General features: G+C 39.3%; 1 protein-coding gene across 5 annotated transcripts in view; it reads right to left on the bottom strand.

Moving 5' to 3' along the window:
- myo3b (myosin IIIB) overlaps positions 1-26,398 on the bottom strand; it is a 577,679-nt gene extending 551,281 nt beyond the window's left edge. For 4 of the 5 annotated variants that reach the window (XM_043693698.1, XM_043693699.1, XM_043693700.1 and 1 more), the window contains exon 1: positions 6,926-7,235. In XM_043693698.1, the coding sequence (XP_043549633.1) occupies positions 6,926-6,978 (53 nt within the window). In that variant the 5' untranslated portion in view covers positions 6,979-7,235. Of the gene's footprint in view, positions 1-6,925; positions 7,236-26,302 lie in introns of those variants that run through there. The other variant, XM_043693701.1, reaches the window with a different exon arrangement.
- Between the last annotated feature and the right edge of the window lie 494 nt (positions 26,399-26,892).

Below are 26,892 nucleotides of genomic sequence, written 5' to 3'. Positions count from 1 at the left end.
AACATCTTCCCAAGGCAATTAGGGATGGACAATAAAGGCTGCTAGCAATGACACCTACACATATGAATGAATACAAAAAGCTCAGTGTGGTCCACCCCAGAGGGATCAGAATCCAAAAATCTAAGAGAAATGGAGATAATTCAGGAAAGTGGGACTGATATAGATGTTCTGTCTTGATCTCAATGACCTGATGGTTTACTCCTGTCCCTACATCACTACCACCCACAGGCTGTGACCGAACTTTTAAAACAAAAATTCTTAGTATGTGGGCATCACTGGTTAGGCCAGTATTTATTGACCACCCTTAGGTGCCTTGAGAAGGTGGTGGTGAACTGCCTTCTTGAACTACTGCAGTCAATTTACTGTCCGTAGACCCATAAAGCTACTGGAGAGGACGTTCCAGGATTTTGACCCAGCAACATTATAGGAACAGTAATATTTTCAAGTCAGGACGGTGCAGCGCTTGGCGGGGAACTTGCTCCCCTTTTCCTTCTAGACAGTAGTGATTGGGATTTGGAAGGTGAATTTTTGCTGTGCATCTTGTAAGTGGTACACACAGTGCTGCTACTGACTCAGACGTAGTATCTCAATTTAATAAAACAAATTTCACTCAGTATGGATTGATTTATTGATAAGATCATGGGGAAAAAAGGTTGCAAAATCACAAATACAAAAGCATTTCATATTACAGATACTGAAAATTTGAAATAATCTGATGACAGTTCACCCACATGACAAGTTAACCTGCTGAGTATTTCCAATATTTGTGATTTTTATTGCAGCATTACTAAGCCTGGCTTTTCACTCTGAATAATTATATCACTGCTGGTAACAGAACAGGAAATTCCAGAGAAAAATGTTTATTTCACAAGTAAAAGAGACTATTCAACAAGAACAATAATATTAAGTCAAAGTATTCTCCATTTGTGAAATAAAAATTATACTTCATGGCCTAATGTCTGATTAGAATAGAGAACAAATGGTTATCCCTCTTGTTGCTTTGTTAAAAATATAATGCATTGCAATAAAGCATTGCTTTTAGTGAAGGTTACTTTGATGAGGGATAAAATATAATGCAGAGCATCTCAGTTGCCATGGTAATCATTCAGCCAACTTGCACATGAGATCAAATTATAAAAATAATTAGCTATCTGTAATTAACATTCAATAGCCTCAAATTTCATTTCTACATATTGGGATTTGCTCAATGATAACTAAGTACTTCAGGATATTTTTAAAGAACATACATATTTCTACAACCACTTAAAATATTTTGGTTTACATCTGCATTGTTATTTTCAAGCTTGCATCCAAACTTTAAAAGTACAATGAAAAATTACAATAAAAAGGCATCAATCTTTCAGTCCAGCACTGTCTTCTTTCAAGTATTGCCCAATCTACAACTCCTAAGGTAAAACCCAATTTTGAGTTGAAACAAGGCAAGACATGAGTTCTAGTTTAGTTTAGGATAGATGTGAACCATTTAATTCTATACTTTGAACATTAGCAAGTCTTATTAAAGGTGATTTTCTGATTGATTTGGCAACCAAACTCATTAATAACCTGCACAAGTATTATATTATCAAACTAAATATTGGCTTTTACTGTATTTCATTATCTGGCTGAAAGGGTATCAAGTTACATCTAGGTATTATTTCCTGATACAGAATGATTTAGCAATATGAAATGTGTACTTTAAAATACTTTATCTTTCTGCAAACAGATGCCCATATATCTCAGATCAAACTAATTTAATTCTAATCTTTAAAAGAGTTAAACCTTAATTGGTTTTGTTGTGGGAAAATTCTGCCACCTCCCTCCTCCAAGATCTGTTGTGAAGTATATGCATACAAAGAGCAAAAATTGGGAGTTCATGAAATATAATCAATGAAGAATGTTCCACACAGTAAACAAAATATATGTGGAAGTATTTTGAAAAGTGCAATGTATATTCTGTTCACTTGGAGCTTTTGTATTTACCTGAAGAAGGGCTTATGCCCGAAACGTCGATTCTCCTGTTCCCTGGATGCTGCCTGACCGCTTTTCCAGCAACACATTTCCAGCTTTTGTATTTATCCAAGCAGAGGAGTATACTAAAGTCTACAGAATCTGTCTAAAAAGGGAAAATATAATTTGCTCATACAGATAAGTCTGGGTTTGAAGCTGTATCATATTGGGCTCAAAATGTTAACTTCGTTTCTCTCTCCACAGATGTTGTCAGACCTGCAGAGTTCCTCAAGCACTTTATTTTCCAGTAAAGTCTAATCCTCTGGAGACTATGCTGTAAATTGTGTACATTTTTGCGATATGCATATATAAGATATGTATTAAGATATTAATGATTTTCTTTTCTGTATTTTAGAGTATTAGCTCCTAACATTTAATGTTTAATCAGTGTTCTTTGTAGTTTGTTTGTTACAGTAAAAGTCATAATACCTGATGATATTTTGTGCTATTCCTTTATGTTGGACACCGGAAATTCAACCTGTGAATAAAGGAAGAGAGTGCACATGCAAATGCGAGCCACACACTGGGAGGATGGTGAGTGAAGTAAGCAATGTTGCTCACTTTCACACTTAGAGCTTATTTATTTGTGTATATGATTTCTTGTGCTCATTTATAGATTCTTAATTTTCCTTCTAAAACCTGAGATATTATAAACTTCAGAACTTTCATAACTTTTCATAGAGTGAAAGCAGCAATAACACTGGAATAAAATATTAGGGGTCGAGAACAGACTTATACAGGAATTGAAAGCAATTAGCCGTACCTGGGAGAAGGAGGAGTCAAAGCTACATGAACAAGACTGTTTTGACAACTGATTGATAATTGACTGTTTGTGCCACAAGGACAACTGATTGCCTGCAGAAGAATTTAAGGAAATAACTGCAAGAAAGCCATGAATTCAAGCACACAGTCAGTGCTAAATGTAACAAGAAATTACTTTCTAATAAGAAGGTAAACTTGATGGTTTCAGAAGAATGGCCAACAATTTGGATGAAAGAATCGAAAAGATCATTAATACTGTAACACCATAGACCTGAAGGACAAAAATCTGTGTAGGAATCCAATAGCAGCACAATTTCGAAGAACACTGCACAAGGATCGAACCCTAGACACTTCCAGAGACAGACACTGTTGGTTGAAATGGTAACTAAATTCCACCATTAATCAGGTAATAGCCATGTTGAGTTGTGAGGCTTAACTTGCTTACTTGAGGGGTCTTATTTTGGTTGCTACTTGCAATTAAGAATAAATCATTGTTTCAGTATTTGATTGTCTGTGAGATTTCTTAATATGTCACCAAATTAAAGGTAACTTGTGGTGATTTACCCAAAACATGCCCACTTTCTGGGCCTGGTTTTCAAGTTTACAAATACTGGGACTGCTGGGACAACAATGTCCAAACTAAATTAAATTCTCTTTTGTATTCATCCAATAAATGACTGCAGTTTGAAATTGGGAACTCTGTTGTAGATAGAGAAAAGTTTTCTGTGGACTGTCTCTCCCGTATGCATGCATTTTAGGTTGTTGCTTATGTAATTTATTTTCTTTTCATTTTCAGTTGTAGAAAAAGTCGAGAGTTGTTAACCCAGAAGAGCCAGTTGTTCCAGGCCTAGAGTTTACTGTAATGTCAGCCACTGGAACAGTACAGTGGGTTTGAGTAGGAGTGGCATGAATAAAGGTAAACTGTTTAATTGTGTTCCTGGCCATCCGCCCAGCACCTAATCTTTTATTTCTTTAATGGGCATAAAAGAAAGTTTGCAAACTCCTGCTTAGAGAACAGTTTGGTTTCAAACAATCTTTAGATCTGCTCTACTTCCAAGGATCATCTGAAAGCCAAAAATCAGTCTTCAAAAGACTGTTTTGATCCTACAGCAGGATCAGCAATAGTAGGAAATCATCACTAAACTGTAGAACTGATTTACACTAAAAGAAGAAATATCATGGTAAGCATGGTTGTTAAAGAGTTGGGAGAAGCTTGAATATAGGGAAAGAATTGTATTCAAAGAAGACAAACAGGATTGAAAAAGATACATTGGAAAGAAATGTGGAAGAATAAAAGTATCTATCAAGTTGAACAAGAGGAAAAGATTCTGGAACTGGAAAACCATATAACACCAAGACCACATAACATCTATACCTTTTCTTTACTGACGACTGCAATTGGATCAGCACAAAGTCATAATAACAGATTAGGTCATTTTGATGAAACATGCTCATAATTAAGTGGAGAGCTAATATATTTCAAATAGATGTTAAGAATAAAATTTAACAAGCAGTCCACAAGTAACTGGAGAAAAGATTAACTTGTTTTAGCATTTCTAAATAACGTAAAAAGAAAGCCTCTTCTAAAGTGTTGGACTGGGGAGGACAAAGTTAAAAATCACATGACACCAGGTTATAGTCCTACAGGTTTATTTTGAAGTACAAGCTTTCTGAGGGCTGCTCCTTCGTCAGGTACCTGATGAAATAAACCTGTTGCACTATGTTCTAAAGTGTGTCAATTCTCATGCTTTGGACAAAGTATTGCATTCTTCACAATCACAGTGGCAAGGTCAGAACTCAAAACCCAATCAGCACTGATCCATAGATTAGGAAGACAACACACTAACACTCAATGTTAAACCATTGCAATTCAGCCTAGAATCAAGATTGCTGTTGCTGAAAGCAACCTCTTCAAGATTGGGAACTTTTTGTATTCTCTATTTTAATGGAGAGAGAACGTCAATGGAGAAATCTCCATTTCTGGCTGATCATTTTCAGAATGGAGAAAACAATGCGGCCACACTATTTGTTATTATCCTCCCTATTTGTCCTGAGTAAGTGATGGTAAGTTTTCATTGCAATTCACTGTAGTCAATGCACTGGGTGTGCCCTTTATAATCCAATCTAATGCCCAGGGCAGCAGATCCCAGGATTTTAATCAGTGAACTTGAAACGAAAGTTTTAAGGATGAAGGAAAAAATACACACTTTTTAAGCTCATTTGGTGTCTTCAAAATGATAATGCTGCTATCATCTGCCGCCTTTGTAGGAGGCCAAAATCACAGATTTGATGTTACCAAGACGTCTGGCTCAGTGAATTCAATGCATCCTATAGATAGACACAGGGAACAAAGCAGGTAAATAGACAGACAGCTTTATATAAGTCCAAATTTCTTGAGTCCTGTTCCATCACACTCCTCCTTTGTGCCTTGAAAGTGGTGGAGATGCTTAAGGGAATCACGAGTTGAGCCACTAGTCACCACCATAGCACTAAATGGGCATATTAATGTTCTCTAATCTTGTCATAAATAAATCAATTTTCACTTTCATTTTTCAAGACCTATCACCCCTCCCCCCTCAAAGAATTTTAAATATCTTAAACATGACCCATTCAATTTTTTCTCTTCCACTAAAAGGTTACATTTCCTTAGTTTTACTTCTAAATTCGGGATGGCTACTATAGAAAATAAACTGATATTTCCATAGCACCATTTACATTCACAGGACATGTCAAAGTACTTCACTGTATTAGTATTAGTCACCGTTTTAAACTTGGAAAACAGGGCAGTTATTGCACGGAGCAAAAGTACTTCAGTCAGCAATAAAATAGTTAACCAGTTGGTCTGTTTTTCAGATATTGGCTAAGAGATTAACGTTGGTCAAGATACTCTCACCTTCTGCAGAATAATTGTACAAACACATATTTGTTTTATCATACTTAACAGCAAAAAATAGGTTATTACCAAATAATCTTGTAAATAAATCAATGCAGAATTCAGAAAATCTGTACACAGTACTGCACCTAAAGACCAGGAGCAGGAGTGGGCCTAAGCCCCAATTAGATTCTTTTTTGCCATTCAATCAGATCAGATTGTGACCTATACTCTACTTAAGGCCTTTAAATAGAACTTTAAATATCTTAAGCATGCCCCAATTTTCTCTCCTCCACTAAAAGGTTACATTTGATGAGTTCTGCTACTATATTTGAAATGGCTACTACAAAGAAATAAACTTGTATTTCCAAGGCACCATTTACATTCCATACTTAAGGACTATTCCTAAGAATTGTTCCATATAAACCTTGAATCCCTTGCCAATCAAAAAATATCTACCTCTGCTGAGTAATTCTAATGACCAATCCTCCAAAACTAAAAGTATCTAAACATTAATGAGCATCAAGAAATTCTTCTTCATTTGTTTTAAAGTAGTAAATCCAATATTCTGCAACTATGCTGTCTAGTTCTAGATTTCATCATGAGCAGAAACATCCTATCAGCATGTCTTGTTAAGCCCCCTCAGAATGTTATGTATTTTAAATAGATCGCCACCCACTCATTCTGCTGACCTCCAATAAGTCCAGAAACCTGATCAACTTCATGAGTCATCTCCTTCATCCCAAATCTCAACCTAGTGAGCCATCTCTGAACCGTTTCCATTATTCTAATATGATGAGATTCCAAATTTGGGCAATCAGTATCTGATGGAGATAGTGTGAACATAACACAAAAATATATTTAATACTCCACATTTGACTCCCCTGGTCTATCGTTATTATCCATTAAACAAATTACAGACATATGGACAACTTTTGAGATGGAGTTAGAGAAGCAAAACAAAAACAGTGGTCAAGAAATTAATTCCCTACTAATAGAAAAAAAGTGACAAAACTACAACAACGTCCAGAGCACGTGCTGAATCCATCCGTGAGGTTTGCTGACCCTTAAGCCCAAGGCATGAAACAGGCGAGTTGCGGATTCCTTTTGCGCTTCCTGATGGTACTCTCCATTCAGAGACACAGAAACACTCACAAGATCGGAGGGCAGACAGAATGTAAGAAATGTGAGCCATGCCCGATAACAACTTGCAGTTTTGTTCTGCAGCCGGGTGCTACACATCTTACTTCACCCAACGCAAGTTTAAAAACAAACGTCACTTACCTTTTAACAGACAACTTCCAGCCGTCTTTTGAAGAGGATAACGCGTGTGACATAGATCCAATTTACGTTCGATTTGATAGTGTAATTCTCAAATTGATTTAGTGTCCCGATTAGAATAGTCGACGGCGTAATGCCTATTTTAGGTTGGTACACTGAACACTTCGAAATTGTTAACTGGAACTCGCTCACTTCCGACATAGACTCGGTGCAGAGAATAATCCTTATCCACACGCACTTTGGGCTAATTTTTCGCATAAAATAAATTGAGTGTTACATGACCAATTTCCTTCCCACCACGGCATCTTTTATATGATTTTTGCAAGCTTTTAAAAAAATTATCAGGGTGGAACATTTTTAAACTGCACACCTTGGTCAGAGTTCAAGGTTGGTTGATAATTAAAATTCAATGAACAGCTGAACCCAGCTTTGATCAGAAAGGTAGTAGTGGAACAGTCCAAAGAAAGTAGATTTGTTTTTTTAAAGAGCATCACAGTCTTTCTTACGGGTTGGCACAGTAGGTGACAACTAGCGATTCGGGTTCGATTCTAGACGAGGGTGACTTTGTGAAATGTGTATGTTTTTCCTGCAACTGCATGGGTTTCCTCCCACAGTCCAAGATGTGTAGGTTGGCGGATTGGCCATGGCAAATACAGAGTTGTAGGGATGGTGGGTCTGAGTGGGATGCTGGGTCTGAGTGGGTGCTCTTCGGAGGGTCGGTGCAGACTCGATAGGCCAAATGGCGTCTATGATTTTTAAACATCATGAAAAAATACTTACCCATGGATCTATTTCAAATGGAGAGTTTGCTACAGAACCTCCTGAATTTATGAAAAATCTCCATTGTTCATTTAACAATCATGACAAGATTTTTTTATCCTGACGCAAAAAAAAATGCAAGTTGCTTGCTCTACCGTACTGCTGTCAGAGGTTAAATATATTCAAATATTTAGCCTTGGTTCAATTAAGAAAAAGAGCAATAATTACATAATCTGTTCCTTGTAGGGTCCCGCTGTGACGACTATAAGGTGCATCAAACTCACATTTGCAGTTGATAAGACAGCAGTGCACCTACAATTACCATTAATGGCCACCTAAGACTGATGTCATCCATCAAAGATGGACTCATGTCATGCAGCAAGGGCAGTGTTCACTAAATGCACATCACAATTATTCTCCTGTGTAAAATTGGCATTGTAATTTTTATTATCCCATCATCATAAGCATGTAAGTGGCTGCAGCCATCATATGCAGCTTAAATTCACAGTTTAAAAATAAGGGGTAGGCCATTTAGAAACTTCTTCTCCCAGAGAGTGGTGGGTGTGTGGAATGCTCAGCCCCAGAAGGCTGTGGAGGCCAAATCTCTGGATACTTTCAAGAAAGAGTTGGATAGAGCTCTTAAGGATAATGGAATCAAGGGTTATGGGGATAAGGCAGGAACAGGATACTGATTGAGGATGATCAGCCATGATCATAATGAATGGTGGTGCTGGCTCAAAGGGCAGAATGGCCTACTCCTGCACCTATTGTCTATTGTCTAAATTCTAGTTTAATAGTGATGGAGAGGTTAAGAGTCTGATTGTGAAATCCATAAAAATGGCCTCCATGAACATAATACATCGCGACCTCTCATTTTCTCTGAAATTGCCCAGGTTGTTGAACCTAATTTTCCCCACTAATTTTCTCCTATTTTTACAGTAAAAATAGAACAAATCTTGAAGATTAAAATTTGCAATAAAAGGAATTTCTCTTCATAATTTTTTGAAGAGGAACACAAAGTCAGAGTGCTTTGGATGCAGAATGCTTATGCTTAGTGGAATCATAAACTGTACCTTCAATTGTGCCATTATAAGATTTTTTTTTCCTTTGAGTTTCCACTGTGTCAAAGACTGCAGAGAAGTCAAATAAAGTAGTATGTCATGGTCAGAATAAGAGATCATTTTTCACTTTAGTTAGGGTTGTTTCACTGTTTTGACAGACATGCACATTTGTTGAACAGCTTGAAACATAATTGCAGGAAAGTTTGGCACGGATATGACAAGTGACTATATCTTCAATGTGGAAGGGAAAGGAAGTCTGGCAATGAGATGGTTTGCAAATATGGAATGGCCAGATGAGGAAGGGTGTGATGATACTGTTTTAAAACGGGAGGACCAGTACCTGAGATGAGGTTACAATACATTATAATACCAGTCAAATGGGGGGGGGCAGGAAGGGAAGTCAGATCATATATCACTTCAATGAACAAAGGACTAGTGCAATTGTAGAAGGGTCTCATGGGCAAAAGGAACTCAAAGAGACCAAGTTGTGACTTGAAGAAAAACTATAAAGATGAATATAAGGCCAGAGCTTTGGCAGACACATCCATTTGGATGGCAAAGTGCAATCTTAGTGAAATATATAAGTCCCTTGTACTTGTTAGGTACGAGGGTGAATGGATTGCGGAGAGGTTTTAGAAACTATTTCAGAATGATAAAGGAAACTTATTTTTATGTTATGGTATGGCATATCAGCCACGTAATGGGAAATCACAGATATACCAAGTGTCCTACAAAACACATCTGCAAGAAGACCATACAAGCTTAAGCTCTGGGTTTCAAAATGCGAGTAGTGACTGGAGCCACTATCGTGCATCTGCATGGCAGAGAACTAAATGGATAGCATCTTCAGGGAGGTTGTCACACTTCAAGTTAGGAGCATACAAATACAAAGGGAATGGGTGACTGCCAGGCAATCTAAATCAGTGGTTTCCAATCTTTGTAAGCACAAGATCACTTTTTGAATTTAAATGCAACCCTGGGTATATTCCAAAGTAAAGAAGATGAAAAGATGTAGGAGCAGAAGTAGATCAGTCTATTGAGTCTACTCTGCAATTCAATGAGATTATGACTGATCTGATAACCCTCCCTTTTCCCCATAGTCTTTGATTCTCTTTCTATTGATCTTCCTATCTCAGCTTTGAAGACATACATGGACCCAACATCTACAGCCCTCTTCAGTAAAGAATTTCACAGAATTTCCTCATCTGCCTTAAATGGGAGAGCCCTTATTCTGAAATTATGCCCTCTGTCCTAGACTCTCCCACAAAGGGGAAAACATCTATCATGTCAAGACTCCTAGCAATCTTGTATGTTTTAATAAAGCTGCCTCTTATTCTTCTAAACTCCAATGAGTAAAGACCCAGAGATGGAAATGTGTTGCTGGAAAAGCGCAGCAGGTCAGGCAGCATCTAGGGAACAGGAGAATCGACGTTTCGGGCATTAGCCCTTCTTCAGGAATGAAGGGCTAATGCCCGAAACGTCGATTCTCCTGTTCCCTAGATGCTGCCTGACCTGCTGCGCTTTTCCAGCAACACATTTCCATCTCTGATCTCCAGCATCTGCAGACCTCACTTTCTCCCCTGAGTAAAGACCCAACCTACTCAACCTCTCCTCACAAGAAAATCTCTTTAATTTCAGTATCCGAACCTGGTGAATCTTCTCTGGACTGCCTCCAATGACAATGTCTTTCCTTAGATGACGGCTCCAAAACTGTTCACTGTATTCCATTTTGTGTTCTGCACAACCCACAACCACCTGATGAAGGTACAGTGCTCCGAAAGCTAGTGTTTCCAAATAAACCTATTGGACTATAACCTGGTGTGTGTGATTTTTAATTTTGTAACATTTCATTTACCTTCCTATTACCTGCTGAACTTGGATGAGGACACCCAAATCTTTCAATTTGGTTCTAACATTAAGTTCCCTAGTTAACAGTGTATGGTTTATACCCTTCCGAGAACTATTCTTCCTCACTCTTTTTCTTGGAGCCACAAACTATTTTCTTAAAAGTCTAACATTGTTTCTCAAATGTCCTGGCTGCTAAAGTCCTTTCCCAGTTGAATCCAGCCAGCTCTGCCCTCATTCCTTTGTAATTACTCTTATTTAAGCTGAGTGGGGTTGTTTCTGACCCAAGTTCTTCCCTCTCAAACTAAACGCTAAATTCTACCACGTTATGATCACAATTTCCTAGGGGATCTTTAACGTTGTCATCATTTATTAAACCCTGCCTCATTAGACATCATCAGATCTAAAATAACCTGACCACCTATTGAATGTCTGAGCAGGCTTGGCGAACTGAATAGTCTACTTCAGCTCCTATATTCGTAAAAGGAGAACTTATTGAAATATCTAAGACTAAGGAGAGACTCAACAGGGTAGCTGCAAGGACGATATTTTGTTATGTACGAGTCCAGAACTAGAAGACACGGCATTAAAAATAAGGGGTGTTCCATTTAATCAGGAGATGAAGAAAAATCTATTCTGAAGGTCTATTCTTTATGAATGCTCCACTCCAGACAGCAATGGAGGCTTGGTCTTTGGATATATTCAAGGCCAGACTGATCAGAGCTGCAAAGATGTTAAGGATTATTATGGGGCAGAAAAGTGGAATTAAAGTTATGATCAGACCAGCCATCATCTCATTGAAAGACAGAGTGGCTCAAAGAGCCAAATACTCCACCCCTACTCCTATTTCTCATGTGCTTAAGTTCTTATTCATAATTATCACCTATATGCACTTAAAAGGAGAATACCAAAGCTGAATGCTCTGGGAAAGTTGTGGCACAGTTGTCCTGAGGGCAAAACTTCAACAAGGATTTCCAACATAGAATCAGACAACTTGCAGGCAACAGAAAATGTTCAGATTTTCCCATTTGATAATTTCCATGTGACAAAAATGTGCTCATGCTTTTGCCATAAATTTGACAGGAATTAATTTGCCTGTAAGTTTATTTAATTCAATTCAACGATCTAAGAACATCAATTGAATTGAGTTCCTGCTCCTGTTTTTGAGAACAATTGAACAAGGAGCTGGAATAAACCATCGAGCACACTCTACCAATTAATAAGATCATGACTGATCTGATTGTACTCTTAAATCTGCATTCCAGCCTACTCTTCAGGTATCTTACCCTATTCTTTTAACATATTGCTTACAGATGAGCTATCCACTTCTGCCATAGAATACATCTGAGATTTATGTTCCACAGCCTTTTCAGGAAGAGAGTTTCAAAAGCTCAGAAACATGCTGAAAAATGTTTTGCTTCATATCTATATTAAATGAATGTTCCCTTACCTTTAAACCAACCTCTAGCTTTAGATTCTTACACAAGAGGAAAGATCCTATCTAGCTGGTCACATCGACCCAGTTTAGCCTCTCAGGATCTTGTATGGTTCATTCAAGTTGCCTCTTATGCTTTTAACATACTTCTGTATTCAATTCTCTTTGCAATGACTGATAACATTCTATTAGTTTTCCTAATTATTTCCTGTACCTGAAGACTAACATGTATAAGGATACCCAAGTCCCTCTGCATCTCAAATTTCTGCAAATTCTCACCATTTGAATAACTTTTTTTATATTTCCTGCTGCTAAACTGGAAAATTTCATGTTTTCTCATATTACACTCCATTTTCCATACCTTTTCCCACTCACTTATCCTAACACTCTCTTTTCATAACTAAGTTCTCATCACTTCTTACTTTTGTACCTATCTTTGCATCATCAACAAATTTGGCAATCATTCCTTCTGTCTTTTCATCTATTGCTTATGTAAAATGTGACCAGTTGAGGTCTATAAAATCATAAGACACAGGAGCAGAATCAGGACATTCCGTTGATTGAGTCTGCTCCACAATTCAGGGAGAAAGTGAGGACTGCAGATGCTGGAGATCAGAGCTGAAAATGTGTTGCTGGAATTCCTGAAGAAGGGCTCATGCCCGAAACGTCAATTCTCCTGCTCCTTGGATGCTGCCTGACCTGCTGCGCTTTTCCAACAACACATTTTTAGCGCTGCTCCACAATTCAGTCAAGACTGATATTTTTCTTCACCCCATTCTCCAGCCTTCTTCCCATAACTCTTGATCCCCTTACAGTCAAGAACCTATATCTTAAATGACTTGGCCTCTATAGCAACCAATTCGACAGATTCACCATCCTCTGGCTAAAGAAATTCCTCAAAATCTGAGTGCTAAAGGGTCACCCTTTCACTCGAAGGCTGTGTCCTCGGATCCTAGTCTCTCCTACTAGTGGAGGCATCTTTTCCATGTCCACTCTATCCAAACCACTCAGTACTTTTTAAGTTTCAGTCAGCCCCCTGTCATCCTTCTAAACTCCATCATATACAGATCCAGAGTCTTCAACTGCTCTTTAGATGACAAGCCCTTCATTCCTGGAATATTTCTTGTAACTCTCATCTGGACCACCTTCAAAGCCAGTATACCCTTCCTCAGTTACAGGGCCTAAAACTGCTCACAGGGCCTAAAACTGCTTCCTGAAGAAGGGCCTGTGCCCGAAACGTCGAACCTCCTGTTCCCTGGATGCTGCCTGACCTGCTGTGCTGTTCCAGCAATAAAGTTTCAACTTTGATCTCCAGCATCTGCAGACCTCACTTTCTCCTAAAACTGCTCACAAAATTCCAAGTCTGGTCTGACCAGAGCTTTATATGGTATCAGCAGTACATCTTTGCTCTTATTCTAGCCCTCTTGAAATGAATGCTAACATTGTATTTGTCTTCCTTACTACCAACTGAACCTGCAGGTTAACCTTAAGTGTATTCTGAACTAGGATCCCAATTCCCTTTGTGCTTTCGATTTCCAAAGCCTTTCATTTAGAAAATGGTCTATTCTTCCTATGTATGTGCATAACTTCACACTTTCAACACTATATTCTATCTGCCACTTCTTTCCCACTCTCCTAGCCTGTCCATGTCCTTGTGCAGCCTCCCTGCCTCCTGAACACAACTTGCTCCTCCACTTACCTTTGTGTCATTTGCAAACTTAGCATCAATGCCCTCAGTTCCTTTGTCCAGATCATTTACATATAATATGAATTGTTGTCTGCCCACCAACACGGAACCCTCCACAAGTTCACTAGTTGTCATCCAGAAAAAGACCCCTTTATCCTCACTATCTGCCGTCTGCCATCAGTTCTATAGATGCCACTAAGTTGCCCCTAACACCATGGGCTCTTATTTAGCAGTCTCCTGTGCAGCACCTTGTTAGTGGCCTTCTGCAAATCCAAACAGATATTGTACACTGATTTTCCTTTATATAACTTGCTTGTCACCTCCTTGAAGAATTCTGACAAGTTTTTCAGGCATGTCAGGTCCAAGCACTATGGCACACACTTGTTACGTCTTGCCAACCTGATAAAGTCCCATTTGTGACTACTCTGCTTTCTGTCACAAAAATAGAAATTGCTGGTGAAACTCAGTAGGTCTGGCAACATCTATGAAGAAAGCAGAGTTAATATTGAACGCGGTGACGCTTCATCAGAACTGTTTTCTTCTAGTCAGCCAATCAGTCCGCTACGCCAGGACTTTTATTTTCCATGTAACTCTTTATGTGGTACTTAAAATGCTGATGGAAATCTAAGTACAGTATGACCATCTGTTCTTTTATATCCCCAGCACATAATAAATCCTCAACAACTTAATGGTGCCTTCACTGAGTCTTGGGAGTTTTGGAAAATTAGAACCCATGCCTTACTAGCTATTTCTTTTAAGGCCCTAAGATTAAGTTCATCAAGACCCAAGTACTTGTCAGCCCACAGTTCCAACAATTCACTCATTACCACTACTTTGTTGGTAGTAATTTTCCAGAGTTTCTCTCTAATTTCTATTTCCTGAGTTATAGCTGCTTCTGGAATGTTAACTGTATCCTCTGTAGTAAAAACTGATGGAAATATCAGTTCAATTGTGCCATCTCTTTGTTTCCCATTATCAGTAGGAGTCGGGACATCATGTTGCAGGTGTACAGGGCTTGGTTAGACTACCTTTGAAATACTGTGCTCAATTCTGGTCTCCCTGCTATAGGAAGGTTCAGAAATGTTACCTGGGTTGGAAGGTTTGAGTTTTAGGGAGAGGCTGAATAGGCTGGGCTATTTTCTCTGGAACATTGGAGACTGAGGGGTAACCTTATTGAGGTTTATGAAATCATGAGGGGCATTGGATAGGGTGAATAGACAAAGTTTTACCCCCACAGTAGGGGAGTTCAAAACTAGAGGACATAGGTTTAAGAGGAAAGACTTAAAAGGGGCCTAAAAGCAACTTTTTCACAGAGAGGGAGGTGTGTGTACAGAATGAGCTGCCAGAAGAAGTGGTGGAGGCTGGTACAATTACAACATTTAAAAGGCATCTGGATGGGTATATGAATAGGAAGGGTTTAAGAGGGACATGGGCCAAATGCTGGCAGATGGGACCAGATTAATTTAGGATAGCTGACTGGCAGGGACAAGTTGAACCAAAGGGTCTGTTTCCATGCTGTACATCTCCATGACTCTAATTCTCCAGAATCACTTTCTATTGGGCTAACAATGACTTTGTTAACTCTATTCTTTAACCTTTCTAGTTGACGATGGATCTAACCTACAGAATTTTTCTCAATTGATGAAACACATACACATATCAATACTGAAGGTAGCTACATATAGTTCCAAATTATTAGGAGGATACTAGCAGCAACAACACAAGCCTGTACCTCTCAAATGTACTCACGGTTTGACAATAAAAATTATACATCCAGTTTAGCTTTACAATTAAAAGCTTTGTACACTTTAACCTTCATCCAAACATCTGTATCTTTACTTAAATCAACAGTAGCTTGTCTGCAGTATACTAATTTACAGCATAACATCAAGAAAGGTTACAATGATTCATAATGACAAAGTTTCATGAAAATCTAACCATGAAAATAAAGCACCATATACAGTAAAAACGTTTGTGTAAACTGCATTCAATCTTAATGACAGCAATCTAATGAATTCACTTAATTCAATTGTTCATCCATATTTTTCTGAACCATCACTAAGTAACAGGTGTCCCGGGGGATAGATGTTGATCTCACTAATAAATTATTCACACCCTATTGTAATGGCATTATGAACCTTTTTAAACTATTCAAATGTCTAAACTCGTCTGATAATGACAAAGCAGATGATTATGATAACTACTCGTTTGTGAAAATTTATTCTTTGGAGTTCAGAGCATAAATTTACTAATTGAAAAGTACTGAATAAATGTTGAACATTTTGTCAACACCAAGATGTGCTTAGAAGCCCATCATTAAATTACAAATTTAAATGATACTATTTTATAATTCATTAAATGAGTTTCAACAAACTTGGATCCTGTTTAGTTCAGGTCTAAGATTGAATCATCTTTGTTACAAATGATATCATTGAATTGTACAGTTCCATTTTCCATTTTGTAAACTAAAAAAAAAGACTTGCCGTTATACAGCACCTATCCTGACTATCTGATGTCTCAAAGTGCTTTACTTTTGAGGTAATGTCACTGTTGTAATATGGAAAATATAGCAGGCTGGTTGTGTACAATAAGGTTCAATCTGTAAAATTACAATGATTCCTTGTGACATCGTTTGAGGGATGAATATTAGACAGGATACCAGCGGTAATTCACCTGCTCTTCTTCAAAACAGTGTCATGGAGCCTTTTACATCCATCTGAGATGGCAGGCAGGGCCCTTTTTAATATCTCACCTGAAAGATAGCACTTTCAACAACAGTTCCTCAACACTATACTGGAGTGTCAATGTCAATATTTGTGTTCAAGGTCAAGAAGTGGGACCTAGAACCTTCTGACTCAGAGGTAGTGTACTCCCAATGGAATCACAGCTGGTATTGCTCCCAGTGAACTTTGCTTAAGGATCAAAATGTTTAATTTCAAAATATATCAAATAATTCAATCTCAACTATTCACACGTCTGAGCCTCTTTCCATAAAAGTACCGTGACTGCATAGAGATCAATGTTCTGATTTCTCAAAACTATTATATGGAAAAAGCATTGGCATATAAAACCATAAAAGTCTTATAGTTCAGTGGTTACTTTTACAGTCATCACAATAGCTTTTTAGATATCCAGATTGCTTGTTTGATTTTGGATTGTACAAAAAAACGTTAAAGGCAATGGCATAATATGATATATGTTAGAAGCCACACGACACCAGGTTATAGTCCAACAGGTTTATTAGAAATTGCAAGCTTTTGTAGTGCTCCATTGGGAGTACACTGCCTCTGAAGTCACATAATGAAGGGGAGTGCTCCAAAAGCTTGTGATTTCAAATAAACCTGTTGGACTATAACCTGGTGCCATGTGACTGTGATCTTGTCCACCCCAATCCAACACCAGCACCTTCACATCAATAGCGATTTTTGAGAAGATTTGTAGCTCAGATGGATGATAAGTATGTAAGTTAGCTCGCTGAGCTTGAAGGTTTGTTTTTAGATGTTTCGTCACCATACTAAGTAACATCTTCAGTGAGCGTCTCTGGTGAAGCATTGGTGGTATGTCCCGCCTCTCTATTTATAGGTCTTGGTTTCTCGAGGTGATTCTTGGTTTCTTCACATCATATTATAACATATCTCAACGTAACTTTGATTGTCATTTTAAAAATATTTTATAAGAATATGAATATTTACATATTGTCAAACAACTTTTCGCATTTAATTTCCTGTCAGATTAAATTTGCAACTCTACCAATCTCCAACTTAAATCCAATGCAGTCTGACTTGTTGAAGGAAGAATGCATTACAGAATGGGAAGTTTATGAAAGCATTGATTATCCATTCTTCATATCCTTAGGATATCCCAAAATATTTTAAAGTTTATGGAATATTTTGGGAATATAGATATCACAGTAACTAAGAAATACAGCATCTAATTTGCTCCCAAAGCCCCACCAATAGCAGTCAAGTAAACTTTGTTTGGTGTTCACTGAACTATAAGCGTTAGCCCAAACTCAAGAAGAACTCTACTTTTCTCTGTATAGTACTATGGAATCTTTTGCATCCACCTGAGAGAGCAGAAGGGATCTTGGTTAAAGTATCATCCAGAATACTGCATTACCAGTATTCTCTTAGTCCTGGTCTGAGATACTAATGTAGATTGTGTTTGAGTCTCTGCAGTGGTTCTGGTACCCATAACATTCTGACTCAGGCACAAATGCTACTACTGAGCAAGACTCCTAGTCTGACCACTTTATTTTCCCTTCATAATGCAGGAACACTGAGAAATTATCTACTACCACCTGAAAACTAGTTAGTCTTTTATTTCAGTTGAACAAGATGGAGTTGCTGAAATGGGCATCCAGGATTGATAGAATAGTTCAGAGCAGCCAGTAATATGCTTCTAGATTGAACACAGAAGATATAAAATGACAAAACAGTAGGAAGAAAGACCAAGACATTCTCAGATTAGGATCTTGAAAAGGAGAAACAGTGGATTCAAGAATTATTAATTATTGACTTGTCTTGAGGATAAATGAAGAATCAATGATCAAATATCAAGGCAATTTTGAATTCAGCTAATGGGAATAATGAGGCAGTTCCAGGAGTGTTTCACTAAGCTATCTGTTGGCCACAAATGCAAACTAGCTAGTTAAAGTCAGGCCACAACAACAGGGGTTCTGAACCATTTAGCTTCTGAGACCATCCCTTCCTGTGTTAAAAAAAACCTGTGATACAAAGCAATACTTTTATCGTAAAAAAAAAATCACCACACAATTGAATAGATTACTTTTTTTAAAAACAAAAATCCAAAGAACTGTGGATGCTCGAAATCAGAATCAGAAATTGCAGGAAAAACTTAGGTCTGGCAACATCTGTGGAGAAAAAACAAAGTTAATATTTCGGGTCCAGTGACCCTTCTTCAGATCTTTTTTTTCCCTTTAGATACTAACCAGAAGATTGATTGCACACCTACAGAGCCTAAATGCTTCTCTATTTTACACCTTTGGGGATACTTGTTTTACAGCATCATGTTCGTTTTTAAAATGTATTCAGTTTTATGGAATGCAAAGCTGTTTAGCATCTGTCTAACTTCAGGCAGCAAGTGAACAATTCAGGAAATAATTATAATTCTATGATATTTTGATTTATATTTTTGAATGAGGAAATGACCTCCAAAATGTAAAATTGTTATGTCTATTTCACAATTGTTATGTCTATTTGAAATCCAGCCATATAAAAACTCTAGCTGCTTTAATCACTGACTAGAAACCAGGCATAATGGGCTGAATCTTACAATATTTTGGCAAAGTGAAAGGTGCATCAAACTTTTTGGAGGGTACTTCACCACAAGATCTAGCAAGCTTCCTCATCAGATCATACCAAACTCATTTCATTAACTACCTGCCCAACCCCAATGCTTCCCTCTTGCCAATTCTAGCCTTACCTTGACACATCCATTCCTGAACAACTCACCTCTCACCGGATTTCTTCGAATTAACACCATCCTTAAGAGATGGTAGTGTTTATCTAGGTGCACAATTAGTCTGAATGCCTTGCACTGTTCCTGACATTTGCCCAGAATTGACAGACAGGATTAAATTGATGCCTGTCTGTGGGCAGGAACCTGGAGGCACTGCTTAATAAGGCATTCTCTTCCCCATGGACCAACAGTGGAGGCCATGATACCAGACCTGGTCCAGGCTGACCACCCAGGTCATTACAGTCTCAGCCAACTGGAAGAATCCACAGCAATGTAGGAGGGAAGTCAATGACCTACACCACTCCACCTCCATAAGCACACCATTTTCTCTCAATATCTCAATCACTCTTTGCTACTGTATCCACCTCCCCAGCGAGGCTCACTCTATTGCCTGCAACACCTTCACTCATTCACTGTCACCCATCGAAATCCCTGCATGTCCTGTGTACCGTCTACTCAATCACTCAAGACATCTCCCCACCTACAAGGCAACAGCTGTGCCACCTACTTTCACATTCTGTAAAACCTGCCTCTCTCTCATTTCAGAAGTCAGCTACCATACGCCAAAGAGATAAGACAGGTGATGAGCAGCACAACATTCAGCTCCTCACCTCTTATGTGGAGAACATTCTGACTCTGACTGCCTTGAGCAGCTGCCTGGCCATTTCCAAATCCCTGGACAGGAGAATGCAGTTAGGCTCAGAGTGCGTGCATGCTATGACAGCAAGCAAACTGTCCAGAGATGCAGTCTAGTATACTCCCTGAGCTGGTTACATGTCATTGTGTACACAGGTGTATTTGCATCACCAATATAATGATCAGTTTCAGAGAGCCTGAGGTAGAGTGTTAAAGTGCAGAAGCATCCTATAAGTGGATCAGAAGGTTCTTAGAGGCTGGTCCTTGTCAGATGCCAAGTTGATGGACATGGGAGTGGGGGGGGGGGGAGGGGTGCCCATGGTACCCATGGATCATGCTGTTTAGTGCTGAACAACATGGAGGCAGAAGTTGTCAGGTACCTGATCTGACTTCCATGTTGAGAACTGGAGATAAGTGATTGGACATGTTAAAGAGGGCATCATTTGTGTGCAGAAGGGACAGGCAGCCTTGTGAAGGCAGGGACATGTGCGGTAACTTGGCCCACAATAACCTTGGGTTTTGTTTGTCAACACAGTGAGCCTCAGTGCTAAGTTCTGCAGTGTTTGAGATCGCGTAATACAAGACGGAGAGATTTTTAGTAATATAGAATGTTTTTCATGATCACAGGATGTCTCAAAATACTGTACAACCATGAAATATATTTGAAATATAGCACTGTTGCATTGCAGGAAATACCGCAGAAACTTTATGCATAGTATACTTACACAAACAGCAAAGTGGTAACGATCAGACAATTTCTTTATGATGTTAATAAAAAGGATAAATATTAGCATAAGGGCACAGGGAAAACTCCCCTGCTTCTTTTTCAAAGTAGTGTCAGGGGATTTCTATATCACTGGTGCAGGTTGCAATTGTATAGACTGGATACGATAGTGGCTGGATCATTATAGAACAAATGTCCATGTTAGATAGAATGCTGGTTGTAAACTGCAGTGATACAAAAAATCATACAAATGTACTGAAAACTAGAGCAATGTCAATTCTAAGTTTTGAAGGTAACAGCTAATAGGCTGTGAAGGCCCTAGAGAACATACAGAAAAGATTTATGAGACTGGTTCCAGAGATAATGGAATTCAGTTGAGGAAATTAGAAGAATCTAGGGGTGTTCTCCTTAGAACAGAGAATGTTGAGAGATTTGATGGAAAAGTTCAAAGTCATGAAGGATCTAGACAGAGTAGCTAAGAAGCTGTTCACATTGGCAAAGGGGTTGATAACCAGACAGCACAGATTTAAAATGATTCAAAAGAACCAAGGACAACTTGAGGAAAATGTTTTTGTTTTGTGAGTGGAATGCATTACTGGAAAGGGTGATGGAGTCAGACTCGATTGTGACTTTTAAAAGGGAATTAAACAAGTAATTGAAAGGTAAAATTTTGCAAAGCCATGGGGCAAGGGCAGAAGCAGGAGAGGTGGGACTTGTCAGAATGCTCTTTCAGGCTCTGGTGCAGATTCAACAGGACAAATGGCCTCCTTGCGAGTTGTAACCTTTCTATGATTCCAACAAAGGCCAGAATCTCCAGTCAAAACCCAATATTACAAGGCACAGAAACAAAGTTATACCCCTGTCAAGATTTGTGTCACCCTTCAGTTTGCTATAACTATGCAATCTCCTGTAACTTTGCATAATTATCCTGTTATAAGAGAGTTTTATACAGTTTTTATACAGGATCAAAATACTGATTGTCCTTTGTACTAACACTGTGGCCCTGACATTTTTGTTATATTTTCTTTCCCAATCCTAGAAAAAAATATTGGTACCATAATTGCTGAAAGTACAACTCTAACCAAGGTGTGTAAGATCAATGTAGGATGCGAGGGGGTCCAAGGATCTACATTCTGAACCAATAAGATTTAAAGTGAGAGGGAGAAACAGAAGTGAATGAGAGGAAATGGGTTAAATTTAAGATAAGTTAGATACAGAAAGAAAAAGAGAAAGAGAGAAAAAAACAGATGGAATGGGCAAGTTGAAAAAATTCAAAACTTTTAAAATATATTCAAAAAAGAGAATAATTGACTACATGCAGGAGTCAGCCTATGATTTCAAATGTTTGTGCCTACTTTTCAGTTTCTCTGCAGTTTTTCATCACGGTTTCATTTGTTCTCTTCCAGAAATGGAAAGATTTAGTGGCATTACAGGAAGGTAATCTTATCCTTAAAAGGCACTTACATTCTTATGTACTTGTCTTATCTTTCTGCAACAAGTTTATTTTGTTTTGTTATGAAACTAAGACTTTATGTGAACAGTTACGTTTTAAAATGTCTCCAGTCGTTCAAGTTAAAACAGATGTCATAGAGTGGGAGATGGTGAAATCACACAGAGGGTGGTGCATGTATGGAATGAGCTGACAGAAGAAGTGGTGGAGGCTGGCACAATTACAACATTTAAAAGGCACCTAGACGGGTATATGAATAGGAAGGGTTTAGAGGGATATGGGCCAAGTGCTGGCAAATGGTACTAGATTAGGTGAGGATATCTGGCTGGCATTGACGAGATGGATCGAAGGATCTGTTTCTGTGCTGTGCATCTCTATGATTCTATGGTAAACACTGACCAAAGAGAGGCTCATGTGATATGGTTGTCACTGGGGAAAGGGACCCAGTCTAAAACCTATAGAAAATGGCAGTGTCTGCTGACACCCTCACCTGCACCAAACTGGAAACAGAATTTTGCCAATTCTACACTCACTATGTTATCACATAGAATTCCGACAGTATCATAAGCAAAGGCATTGCTCATGTGTAGAAAAGAAGTGGGATATTGAAATGGAATTCAGAGGACAGGGTGGTAGGGTAAGTGAGAATGTGGTGAAGTTGCGAGGACATGGAAAAGGGGGGGGGGATGTCCCCTCACACCCCCACCTCCTCACCCCTACCACCTCACCACCACCTCCCCCCTTCACAGCCACACCAAATTTAAAGGCGAATACAGTTAAATGCACATGCACAAATTTAAGTTGTTGATAGCACAAATGTGGTGTTAATATACATGGCCATTAAAAAAAAATCAAGTGCCAATTTTCACACCTTGATATAAAAGATGAACCACTGGTCTTTCTGGGCATAGACTCTCAAACTCAGAGAGAAAGATCAAAGCATTTGCTGCTAGACAAAGCAGAAGAAGAAATGGTTTTATGTTAGCTCAAAAGAAGGATGCCAAGGAGAATTGCTTTCTTTCTTGAGGGATAGAACTTGTGTAGAATAAAGGGCCAAGGAGTCACCAGAGTGAGTCTTGCTGCCAAAGGTCAGTTTGGTGATATTCAAAGATGACTGAAAGGACATTGGAAAAGGAGTGGTAGGAAGAAAGGAGCCTGCTGCAAAGTCAGGAGACATGTGGAATTTAATCTACCAGTTTACATATCAACGACCTATCACCATCACTCCCCACCTTCATCTACCTATTGCATTCCTAGCTACCTTTCCCCCAGCCCCAGCCCCCTCCCATTTATCTCTCAGCCCCCTTGGGCACTTTCCACATTCCTGATGAAGAGCTTATGCTCGAAATGTCGACTCTTCTAGTCCTTGGATGCTGACTGACTGGCTGTGTTTTTCCAGCGCCACACTTTTTGACTCTGATCTCCAGCATCTGCAGTTCTCACTTTCTCAGAGTTTACATAGCTGCTGAGAGTGTGGCATAATGTACAAATGGGTCATAAAGTAGTTTAGGTGGCATTAATGAGAAAGTGTATTTTCTGTACTTTAGTGTATTAATTGCCTATTAAATGATGTTTAGTCTGGTGAGCTTTGTTTTCTTGCTCAAGTAGAAGTCTCAAAATGTGAAACTCTGAATTGCAATTCAGTCATGCGGTCACACAGCACAAAATCTGACCCTTTGATCCAACTTGTCCATGCCAATCAGACATCCCAATCTGACCTAGTCCCATTTGTCAGCATTTGGCCCATATTCTTCTAAACCCTTCCTTTTCATATACCCATCCAGATCCCTTTTAAATGTTGCAATTGTACCAGCCTTCACTACTTCCTCTGACAGCTTGCTCCATACACACACCAGCCTCTGCATGAAAAAAATTATCCCTCAGGTCTTTTTTTTAAAACTTTCCCCTCTCTCATTACACCTATGCCCAATAATTTTGGAGTCTAGGAAAAGACTTGGCTATTCACTCTATCCATGACCCTCATTATTTTATACACCTCTCTAAGGTCACTCCTCAGCCTCCAAGACTCCAGGGAAAAAAGCCCCAGCCTATTATACCTCTCCCAAAACTCAAACCTGCCAGTCCTGGCAACATCCTTGTAAAACTTTTCTGCATCCTTTCAAGTTTAACAACATTCTTCCTATAGAAGGACGACTGGAATTGTATGGTGTATTCTAAAAGTGGTCTCACCAATGTCCTGTACAGCCGTAACATGATGTCCCACCTTTTACACTGAATGTTATAACCACAATTCTTTTTAAAACATATTGGTTTTTAAGGGGATCAAAACAGCAACAGTTTCTGGCGAGATGCCATTTCACAAGCTTAAGGTGGAATGATGCAATTCAACCAGCAATTTGTGAGAACCTAGAAATCACATTGGGCCTCTTCCACTTCACAAGTTGCTGTTATTTATAGATTTTTAATAAAGGGTATGTATTGTACTCCACATCATTTTTTCGAGCAATTCCAGGCCAATGTGATAGCCACACAGCTGTCAAAAATCCCCAAAAATGTGAATTTCCAATTCCAGCCTTAGTGTGGAAATGTTGGTTATGGTCCAGGTGAATAAAATTCAGTAATAACACCTAATTAGAATGACTTGATTTGATTTGATTTATTTATTGTCATGTGTATCTTGTTACAGAGGACAAGAAAAAGTGTTGCCAAGTGTCGCCACTCTCCAGCGCCATCTTAAAACACGGAAAAATAGACTAAAACTTAGAGGCGGAAGAACAAAGAAATTAAGAAAAAGTGTTCAGCTTTACAACCCTTCTTATTAAGTGCTCCATCATGGACCATGCGTCTGGTGGCCAGGCACAAGTCCCTATGCCATGTCACTGCCACTGGAACGAAAGTTGCCACTGTTCGGCGCCATTTCATCGCCATTGACGCTCTTGTCTCTACGAGTCCTCACTGGACCTCACCAATGCAGATGTCACCGATGCTGCCAGGTACTCCACCAGCCAAAATTCAATTCTGCCATCATCATGAGTCCGCCTCAGGCCCACCTCACCTATGCAGCCACCGCTGATGCCACATGGTCTCATACTGGACCAAAAGTGCCTCCAAAGCAATAGCCATGAGTCAGCACTAGGTCCACTTCATTGATGCGGAAGCTGCAGGGAATCCAAACACACCTCTGAGGCCGCCACGAGTCAACACTCGGCCTACTTGCCGCTGTCAATGCCATTCTCACGACTGATTCTACAACAAGTAGTAAGATAAATAAGAGAAAAGATAGAAAAAAATAGTAAAAAGAAACTAAAAGTAAAGCAGACACAGAGGATGAGCCCCTGCCTCAGATTCTCAGAATGTTCATAGTCTGTCATTGAAATACTGGCTTGGTCAAGCCATGAGGATAAATCTCTACTACACAAATTCATCCTGCTTTCAGTTGTTTTTTGGCTGAGGCCATTTAATTAGTGTTAGGTAGGATTTCCATCAGTCTCCAGGAGGAAGAACCGCAGAATTATATGAACAGAAGAGGCCCTTCAGCTCATTGAGTCTGTACTATCAAAGCTACACAAAATCTATACCAGTTTTTCTTTTCCAGCACTAGGCCTATGCTCTAGCACTCTGCAGACTGGCAGCACCAGCAGGAGGGGTGGACAGTGCTGGTACAGAAGTTGGCCAAGCAGGTGGCATTGAGCAATGGACCTGGACATTCAAGTACATCCATGATCTCTGTGAGACCAAACTGAAAAGCCCTGGTGGTGATGTTGGCATGTTGGTTAGGGCAGAACATGAAAGGTGAACACTGAAAAGCAAAGCTGTGGGGATGGGTGTCTGTTGCGACCAGGAGTCCAGAGTGAAGCATCCCTCTAACTGGCCAGCAGCCCACAGGACTAAACCTTCCACCTGCAGGCTGAGCGCCAATATCTCTCATTATTTGTTAAGTAAGGGTTATAATGGGATGTGGCCCTTATTTGGGCTTAATTGTCAACTTGAGGGTCTCAAGTGCCTCCCCCACCAGTGCTACTAAATTTGGGAGCGGGGTGGATGGGCCAGCAATAGGCATGTCACCATTGGCACAGCACCCTAATTTACAGGACTATCCACTTGCTCTCCTGCTAGCAGACATCCCGCGTGATTTTGCAACAAACAAACTAATAAATAATATGATAATTATTATATATTGTGACAGCTTCCGCCAAAACCATTGGGAAACGTACATGCACCTCAGACAATTGAAAACAACTTCTAAGTCGATCATCTCTGGCGTGGGAGGATAAAGACCTCAAAGTAAGGAAAGAACAAGAGAGAAAAACAAAACATCCAAATTCTGAAATTCAGCTTTACCGTGATCCGGCAGGTTCTTGCTGGCCCCGGTTTTCCAGGGTTAAACTTGAAACAAACCAGTCGCCTCAGAAGAAGGATTTTGCAGAGGTCGGAACATAGTTCGCAAAGTTTAACTGGAGTAAGGCCCGCAGGCTGGGTGCGCGCGTCCCCGCCGACCGGCGCGCGCCTGTCATGCTCTCGGCTCTGGAGCGTCCCGAGACCCAACAAGTTCCATTCGAGAAGCGCATCCAACAGGAGGCGAGGCTGGTCTCCTTACCTGTCCTCTGCACGTGACCGCCGTAACCAGCTGCCTTCCAGGTGAACAACTCCACCTGAGATTTAATAATTCACCAGAATTTGATGAGCCCACTAAGAATTCAGTCCGGGAGATGTCTGCCGGGGAAGCAATGCAACGCGGTTGGAAACTATAATAATTGCTGGAAGATATGTCTAAATTATTAGGGGGATGGAAAGATAAAGAGACAGCTTTACTTACTTTCGAATTTAATCAGAACTTCTCCAGTCATAATATTTGTACATGCCCATCATAAAGCACAGAAATGAGTCATAAAAATATTCATTGCCTAGTTTATTGCTCAGCGAACAACTGA

Source organism: Chiloscyllium plagiosum, chromosome 7 (genome assembly GCF_004010195.1).
Source record: "Chiloscyllium plagiosum isolate BGI_BamShark_2017 chromosome 7, ASM401019v2, whole genome shotgun sequence".
Lineage (NCBI taxonomy): Eukaryota > Metazoa > Chordata > Chondrichthyes > Orectolobiformes > Hemiscylliidae > Chiloscyllium > Chiloscyllium plagiosum.
This window is presented reverse-complemented; position numbering and strand designations above follow the sequence as displayed.